At 41.6% G+C, this 9,494-nt stretch overlaps 1 protein-coding gene across 4 annotated transcripts in view; it reads left to right on the top strand.

The window, feature by feature from the left end:
* Positions 1–6: 6 nt before the first annotated feature.
* The window catches only part of HOMER1 (homer scaffold protein 1), a 155,214-nt gene continuing 145,726 nt past the window's right edge, over positions 7–9,494 (top strand). For 3 of the 4 annotated variants that reach the window (XM_025201396.1, XM_025201397.1, XM_025201398.1), the window contains exons 1-2: positions 7–78; positions 2,288–2,354. In XM_025201396.1, coding sequence (XP_025057181.1) covers positions 2,314–2,354 — 41 coding nt within the window. In that variant the 5' untranslated portion in view covers positions 7–78; positions 2,288–2,313. The remainder of the gene's footprint in view (positions 79–2,287; positions 2,355–9,494) is intronic. The other variant, XM_006021417.2, reaches the window with a different exon arrangement.

Here is a 9,494-nt window from a genome sequence, read left to right as displayed (position 1 = left end):
CCGACGCAGAGGCCGCGACGCCTCTGGGCACCGGGGCTCGAGAGCAACTTCCGTGCAGCCTCCGGCGGGCACCATGGGGTAAGGGCGGCTTCCTGCGCTCCGCGGGTCTCTGCCGACTGACCGGGCGAGCCGGGCCGCGCTGCCTCCTGCCCCTGCTCTGCCGGCTCTTCTCCAGCGCTCAGCTTTTACTCTTGCACGTGCTTCCCCGGCAGAGCTGGCCCCGGCCCCGGCCCCGGCCCCGCGATGGGTGGCGGGAGGTCGCTGGCATGGCCGGCGGTCTGCAGGCTGGCAGGAAGGTGGGAAGAAAAGGGGCCCGGGTGGGCGGCCCTGCCTCTCCTGCTGGGGCTCCTTTCGAGCTGGATTGGCAGGCACCACCTTAATCCAACTGCTCGGGTCCCCGTGCGAAGGTAGTGGAGGCATAACAAGGCAGCTGGGTACCTGGGGTGGCTTGCGGATGGTTTTGCCCCCTCCCCTGTTTCCCCATGTCGGCACCCTGGGGTGCCTGCCCCAGTCACTACAGTAGTGTAGCTACAGCAGGGAATCTCCATAAACAGCAACCAGCCTTTTACTCCTGTTGGCTCTTTAGGATCAGTGCAGCTAAGACGGGGACCTGGCTATCTCCATTAGGATACTTTTAAATCTAGGTAAACGCACTAAAGGCAGTTGTCTGGATTTCCTCAAGGAGACAACTCTTGGAGACGGTTGGCTTTTTGGTTCTAATGTGATATCAGAAATCATCCAGCCTGACTTGACCCCCGAGTGGGAGAAATATGCAACATCCTAAATATGTTTCTAGTCGCTTTCAGGGTATGGACAGATGAACCTCTTGAACTCTGTCAAGGAAGAGGAGCACTTCCTGCTCTAGGGCATACCTCGGGTGCCCAATTGAATTGTTCCATCTGTCCGTCTGTTCCTGTAGCACTATAAATGCTCTTATTTGCTGTAATGTTAACCGTGAAAGAGAGGCACAGATTAAAATTTTAAAATGGTTGTTACTACTCTTCCGCTATATTAGTAGACTGGTGTATAACAGGCTACATTTTAATATAGTTAATTGGATACAATACTTAATTTTCCAAAGTAACACTAGTTTAAGGTTTCATCTGCTTGCAGCTTCAGAGTTAAATGGCAGTTTGATTGATTTATACATAGTTACACTGATTAAACAAATTGAGATGGTAAGTCTCATTCCTCTTCTGTATTTTTTTTTTTTTTTTATATCAATTCTGTTTGCAAAAGTATGGCATTTTCCGACATGATGCAGAGAACAATCCATGACAGAAGCCTACTTCTCATATTTATAATTCTCTCCAGAAGTTCTTTCTTACAGGGGTAAGATGGGGTGACATTTCTCACGAGTCTGTCTAAGCTCTGAAATCACATGGTCTCTCTTGGAAAAACTTTACCCTCACCAACCTGCAATCTAAGCAGCTCACAAAATGAGTTGAAATTGTCCAGGTTCTAGGCTAGTTTCGGAGTCTACTATTAAACGTAAGGGAAAAGCCACATAAAGGAATTTTTTAAAAGAACAAAATTCTCCTTTATTAGGTGGTGTTCCTTTTGAAAACCCATCGGTTCAGGATACCTTCCTAGTGAATTAATCAAAGGAAACAGCAATGTGGATGGACTGTGAGCAACATATAATAAAATACACCAAATAAAAGTATAGCAAACTAAAAACGTACCATATTTTTAATACTTTTACACAATGGCAATGCAAAAATGTGAGGTGGAAATGTGACTCTTGCCAGACTGCACAGCATCACAAAAAGGCAATTACTGTGTGTCCTAAAACACTAGCAAAAAGTCACCTGTTCTTAAGAGTGAGAGCAGTGAACTCAGCACTGAATGGTGATGACCTTCAGTGTCTCATTCAGGGATTTGTGAACATGAAATTGGTATTTTCACTTAGAAGTGAAAGTGTGTGTTGTCTCAAGGACTGTTGGAGGAGAATGCTAAAAGCTTCCAAATATGTTAACGCTGCTGCTCATGGGGGCTCTAACCCCTCCTCTGGCTGCGTATGGCATGGGAAGAACTAACCACATCTTTTAGTAGTACAACTTTTTTCTTAGACTGACTGATCTCTCTCTGTCTTTCCCCTTCTCCCCCAAAAGCCAAACAGTTCTTCACTTTGCAGCAGGTTACATACCTGAAAGGTGAAGTTCAAGCAAGCAGTAATGCATTACAAGAAGTGCCTACAAATTAGTAAATGATTGTGGGGTGCTCATAGAATATAGATGTCATAAGCATCTTAAAGCTACATTAACTCAGGAATTTTTGCTTTCAGAGTGCTCCTTATATCTACTCATCTTAATGGTTCTTCTAAGACCTTGGCTGGCTGGCTTAAACCAAATGTGAGTGGAAAATGTATTTTACATCCTTCAGATAGTGGCACAGAATATTAATGTACCTAAATATACAAATTCCAGTCAGTAACAAAGTTTTTAACATTCTGTTCATAGTAATGAATCTCTCATCCATTTCCAGAGCACAGTTTTTTAACAAAACAAAACAAAAAGATGTCAAAACAGTATTCCACCATTTCAAAGAATGCAAAACTACTGATTCTGGTTTAGTGGTTTTGGTTAACAAGTACAAATATATCTCTATCTCCACCCCCTTAGGAAATAGAAGCGGAATTTTACCTACCACAAAGAAAAAGTAGGGAGGAGGTTGGCATGATAAGTACTTAGATTTTATAGCAGTGTGGAACTCCACCCCCCAAAACCCTATAGACTCTCCATCTGAAGAGTAGTATCCATTGTGCTCTTTCCTTAGAATCATATAGAAGTGCATTAACTCAAAAGCTGTAGTATTCTTTCTACGTTTTTTCCTTGTAAGGAAAGAGAAAAATGGAGCAGAAATATTGATGATGTATAATTGTAATTATTAAAAACAAAATCCTACTTAACTGCTTTCTACCTCTTCTTCCACTCGTTCCTGGCAAATATCAAAATGACTGAATGAACAACATTCAGTAATGATTCTGCTGCACCCACTTTTAAGAATGGGTCACTTTTTACGAGTGCTTAAGGCCATACAGTAGTAGCCCTACTAAGGAGGTTTTGAAGGTCCTTTAGTGTTGCTGTGCAGTCTGGCAATAGTGTATGCACACTATTTCTTAAGTAGGATACAGCAGATTATACCACCACTTTTTTCCTAGCAGATTATTACACTGCTACTCCTAACATCTGTTATACTTCTTCCTCAAGCTACAGAAGAAGTAGGAAATTCCTCTTGAAGCTGAACCTTCCCAAGTCAAGCTTTAAGAATGTGCTACCAGGCTATTTGATACAGTGATATAGTTAGTATTTAACATGCATGGATGCATATACTAAACTAAATGTCTAATAGGTTATGCAGGAGAACAGCACCTTTCACTATCTCAAACTGAACATACTAATTGCAATCCTGGGCTATTTCAAAGCCTTATTTATTCCAAGTGTTGGCTAACAGTGCAAGGAATCTCGCAGTAGGCAATTCATGAGTAGTCTATCCAGAAGGAAAGCTGCTTCTTCCTTGTAACTAGACATTTTCATGGTCCCTGCTAATGCTGTTTAATTCTTTACTGAATCCTACTAAGCTCTTGGCATCAGTGTCTGGTAGTGATGAGTTCAACAGGTTAATTATGCATTGTGTGAAGTGTTCCATTTTTCAGGCTTAAGCTTGTGCTTTTCAGTGTCAGTGAATGTCTGTTTTGCCTTGTAACATGAGAGAAGGCAAACAGGAGCTCCTGGCTGCTTTTATATTAAAATGCTTCCTTTGTGCCTATCCCTCATGTCTCCTCTTACCCATCTTCTTGCTAAACAGATCCAGTATTTTCATTCTCTCTGTGCACAGGTGACTTCTGTATCTTCAGTTACTGTCTTGTGATGTACTCCTTGTCACCCAGTATTTGGAAGACTAGCAGAAATAGAACTGAATTCAGTATTATAAAAGAAGGATAAAGTACTACTTAACTGAAATTGTAGTGTTCATCCAGTTTTTCTGTCCCAGTTCCAATGTTAATTGGTTCTTCTGTATGGGCAAAGTGCCTTAAGGAAGACCTCTGTTCAGACTGCATAGTGATATCAGTCTGTCTTCCGAGTCTTCACAATTTGCACCCAGGAATATGTAGGGGTAATCAGAATTATTTGCTTGGTATATTACCTTGCACACTTCAACAGGAAATTTTTGTTTGTTTGCTAGGTAGTTCCTGCACTCCCTGTAGCATAGCAATGGCAACTTTTGTCACTTACAATTTTTTTTTAAATTTGACTATTTACTTCTCCTTTTCTGATCACTGATAAATATATTTAATACTGGTTGTGGTATGGTGTGCACAAAGCTATTTAACTGTCACATTAATATTGTCGCTGCTATGATTCTGCTTTGAAGGATTGGATCCTGGTTTGCCTGTTTTTCCTCTCTCCTTTCTCTTCCCTCCATAATTAGTTTTCTCAACAGTGTATTTTGCAGGACTCTGACATGCATCTTGAAAATCCAGAGAAATTATTTTTTGCAGTTTGCCTCTCCTCCACCCTGGCTGAGGCAGGCTTTTCTTAACCTGCCAGTTTGTTATATCACATAAATTACAAAAACATTTACATTAGCTGTTTCAGTCACTTTACATGGTGCTGTGAATTACTGCCATATTGATTTTTCTTTTTCTTAAAGATGGTTACAATGCCACACCTCAGGTCTTCTCATAAGAGTGAACTTAAATGTGCATGTCTGCATATGCCAGCACCTTTTTCTAATTGCTGGAAATGGCCCACTTGGGGTGGCAAGGTTTGTGATAAGCTAGAGAATACTCTTGGAGGTTGTTCATCATGTGTGTTTATTCCATAGTTTCTGTTTTGTTTTGCATCTCTGTAAGAATTTGAAGTGCATACTTAAGGGCATAGGCAGACAACATTCTTTGGGTAAATGTGATATCTTTTATTAGATCAACTAGATTGTTGGAGAAATTGTTCTTTGCGAGCTTTTGGGCACAAACACCCCTCTTCAGACATAGAGAGAATCTGCTGGCGTGTGTGCTTTCCTGTGTGGAATAGAAGCCAATATGCAAAATGCAGGTGGGCATATGTGGCTGCTGGCTGAATGCCTATTACTAGTGGGGTTACTATCTATATCCGACTAGTCCAGAAATAATACTTTTTTTAATTGGAGATCTCTAACACTCCATTTTAGCAAGTATGTTAGGTGCAACTTTTTTTTTTTAAATAGGCATCTATAAAAAGGAAGGTTTTCTTTGGTTATTCTCCCCCCAACCCTTCATAACTAATCTAACTGGCAAATCACTACACTACTGTCTAAACATATAATTCCGCGTCCCTAAAAAGTCTCTTGGATTTACCAGAAAACTTAAGATGGGTGTTATGAAGAGCTGCTTCTGTCTGAGTGCATCTGTGCTACATGCTATACAATTTAAACTTCCTCAGAGGAATTTATACAACAATCTACCTGTAACCTATTCCTGCATATTGCTTTTTTAGAAGTATTTTTCCTTGAACCTTTTTGTAAGTGGTGTATCTATCCTTGATACCTCTAGATACAAACAGCACTAACAGAATAACAAATAAGCTCTCACTTATCACAGTCAATCCCAGTGCTAAACAGCCAGTTACAATGTAGTGTCCCTTCCTGAGCACCACCTCCAATTGAAAGATTTTGCTTCTGGTGGCCCTAGTGAGCTAGGTTCAATCTAGATTCAGGAACTCCCTCTGTCTTCTGTGCCATTTGAGTTTCTCTGAAATAATGGAATTATTACAAAGGCGAGACTTGAAAGGGCGGAGCTTTCTGACTGTGTTTGTGATCTTGGGGACTACTGAGACAGGGGGATCTAAAGGACAAAATGTATCGCTTGCCTGGTTGCAATTCCTTTTCCATGATTACTTAAGAATGTATCCTTTCCTTTGGAAGGGAATGGAGTGTGGTTAAAAAGCAGATCAACAGTTCTTAGTACAGAAGTTGGATCCATGTAATTCACTAAAGACCACAAATAAGTGAAATATAAATATCTAGAAAAATGAAGTCCAGTTTGTTTTATAGCAATATGGCCCTCTACTACTACCTTTGGCAGTAGTGTGTGGAGACCTGTACTATGCTTAAACTATTCTGTCATAGTGAATTTTTTTTGACTGAAAAAGGTACAAGAAAACCTAAAGCAGCTGTTGCTGCCTTTCAACACAGGCATGCAGGAGTTTGGCTTAAGCCATTTGGTTTATTTGTTTGTTTTTCCATTCCTGCTACCTAATGAAATCTTAAGGATGATGCAGGTAGAGGCATCAGGAGTTCCTCTAGTTAGCCTTTGTACTGATGTTAAATATATTAGTTCACAAGTCTTAAACTCTTTTTTTTTTTTAACGTTTTTTCTTCAAACTGCTATAGATAAATGGTACAAAAACTGTAGAGAACAGCTCTCAGGGTGAAGTCCTACTCTGTTAATGTGTGTCCAGCCCTTTTTGCTTCCTTGGGACTAGGATTTCGCCCTAAATGTCTGTCTCAAGATAAATATGCATGGCTTTAAAGGAATATTTTTTGAGAAAAAATATATATTTATGTGTATATAAGTATGCGTAAACATATATAGTACACACATAACAGAAATATTTTAATGGAAATTTGGCTAAGATGATAGCCATACCACTTTTGAATATGATACACAACATATTGCAAATGTTGGCTGTGTCTTTGTCTTAAATTATATAATTACTGCAGGTTCTTTTAAATACCTTTATTTTAACATCTACTTGTTGCAGTCATACTAATGGGACTACTGGTAGAAAGTGGTTCTACTTCTAATACAAGGAAAGACTTATTTTTTGTAAAACAAAACAAAAAAAACCACACAAAAAAACCCCACACACCCCCCTCCCCCCCAAATAGAGCTATGAAGTCTAGGAGTTGGAAACTAGCACAGCACCCGAGAGAAGTAAATAAACTGTAGTAGCGAAGTTCAGTTTGTGTTTAGTATTCTTAAAAGTTTGTGGGGGTGCACTTTTTTCTTTCTTGGAGGAAGGGGGAGGTTTTTTTCCATCCAGTCTCCTCTCAGTGGTATGACTGACTTGGGTAACAGGAAAATCCTAGTATCCTTAAATTTGTTTCTAACTAGGACTGTGTGAAGCTTTAGTTGCTGATTTGATTTGGCGGCTGAATCTCCAAATCCGAATCAAATCAGGAGACCCTTTAATCTCTTCAAATCAAATCGGAACCCTCCAAATCGATTTGGAGAGATTCGATGATTCACTGGAGAAACATTTCGAGCTTTAAATGTTTTTTCTGTGTATCCCAAGGTACCAGGTGGCTCATGAACACGGAGATGGTGGGGCAGATGGAGCATCCTGTGCCAGGGGTGGGGATCCCCAGTATGCTCGGCAGCAGACCCAGAAGTGGACCAGAAGCACTTCCAGTCCACTTCTGGGTCTACAAGGGAGTGTGCAGGGGGGGACCCCCACTCCCCAACTGGGCAACTGGTGCCTCCTGGGTCTGGGGGGGGGCACCTGGGGTCCCCCCACAGCCAATCACGGAGCTGGGGAGGAGCACGGGGAGGGGGGTCTTCGCATGCTTGGTGGCGGACCCGGAAGTGGACCATAAGTACTTCAGGGCCACTTCCGAGTCCACTGCCAAGTATGCGGAGGGCCCCCCGTGCTCCTGTGGGATGCTCCATCTGCCCCACCATCTCAGCGTTCACGAGCTACGCCTGGTACCTCAAGGTATGTCGAAAAAACATATAAAGCTGCGTCTGTGGCCGAATTGCTGATTCTTTGAATCGGAATCAAATCTTCAGGTTTGGATTTGGCCGACTCAAATTGGGCCAGTGATCCAAATCAATGAATTGAATCACTGTCCCTTGAATTGGGCCAAATCCAAATCGAATATGGCTCACTTTGCACACCCCTAGTTCTAACTTTCCTCAGAATTCACTTTGGTTACCGGATGATCGCTGGATTCTGTATCTGGTGGTTTGTTTTTTAAGGGGCTGTAGAGGTTTCCTTAAGCGCAGCATGTCTGTCGTGACAGAGGCAGTCTTTCTGTCTGCCTGAAGACAAATAGAAAGGTGTCTCTCTCTAAAGAGCTTCCAGGTTCAAAACTACATATGCTGAGAAGTTGGGAGTTAAGGTAACAGTGGTAGGAAACTATCCATGCCTGTGGAGATGGATTTAGCAAGAAAGCATGTCCCTCAGAGGTCTTTCTCCACTGAGAGTTTCAAATAATATACCACTATTAGCAGACCTTTAATCCTAGGCACAGTATGCATTTAAAGGGGCATAGTAGAAGTTGCTCTTGAAATATTTACTTTGAATTATCTGAGTCTAACAAGAGCTTAAATCTGTCAAATATTGCTTTCTTGTGAATCTGTACAGGACAATTCTTGGGCGTAAAGAGAAAATGATGAAAAATTGGAGTAGAATCACACTCTGCAAGAAGACATGAGTCTTCTGATTCTATTCTGATAATAGACTAAAAACAGAAGTTTTTGTAAGTTAGAATCGGACAAAATTAGCAAAGACAGTAGGTAGTAAAAGTTACTAAGCACTAGGAAAGAGGAATGAAATTTGTCATTTTGCAGGATTAAATAACAGTATGAGACTTCTAGCAGGACACTGATATACACTATGACTGCTGTCACTGCTACTGTTTGCCACCAGGAAAAGATCAATCTACCACTACAACCCCACCCCCCTTCCCATCTGTTCAGTAAGATGCTATTCAAGCATTCATCTAACTGCTTCTCTAACTGTGATTTGGTTAGCATCTTCAGGTATGAAGCTTTACTGGTTGTCTTGGAAGGATGACTTGTAGCAGAGTAGCCCTGGAAAAAATTGTGATTTGGAATCACAGTCCTTTTTCCACCTCTTCCTTCACCTACTTGCTTTATGAGGTTGTGAGTTAATGCACTCTCCAAGTGTATGGCACATTCCCCATCCTGTGCCTGGCCAGCTTACAACCTTTGGTTTCTGTTTCTGCAGTGTGCTGTAATTTCATTGAGTTACAGAGTCATATAGAAAACTATGGTTGGAACAGACCTCAGGAGGTCATCTAGTCCACCCCCTGCTCAAAGCTGGACCACCCCCAACAATATCATCCTAACCAAGGCTTTGTCTGGCCAGGTCTTAAAAACCTGCAAGGATAGAGATTCCACAACCTCTCTGGGTAACTTGTTCCAGTGCTTTACTACCCTCCTCAAGAGACAACTTTTCCTAATATCTAACCTAAACTTCCCTTTCTGCAACTTGAGACCATTGCTCCTTGTTCTCTCTGCCACCACTGAGAACAGTCTAGCTCCATCCTTTTTAGAGCTACCCTTCAGGTAGCTGAAGGCTGCAATTAAATCCCACCCCTCAGTCTTCTCTTCTCCAAACTAAATAAAGCCAGTTCCCTCAGCCTTTCCTCAAAAGTCATGTTCTTCAGTCCCCTAACCATTTTTGTTGCCTTCCACTGGACTCTCTCCACCTTGTCCACATCCTTTCTGTAGTGCGTGGGGGGGGGAGGGGGTGCAAAAAATGTAA

The sequence above is a fragment of the Alligator sinensis genome, unplaced genomic scaffold (assembly GCF_000455745.1).
Source record: "Alligator sinensis unplaced genomic scaffold, ASM45574v1 scaffold159_2, whole genome shotgun sequence".
In the NCBI taxonomy this organism is placed as follows: Eukaryota; Metazoa; Chordata; order Crocodylia; family Alligatoridae; genus Alligator; species Alligator sinensis.
Note: the sequence above shows the minus strand (reverse complement) of the source record. Positions and strands in the feature narration are given on the sequence as shown.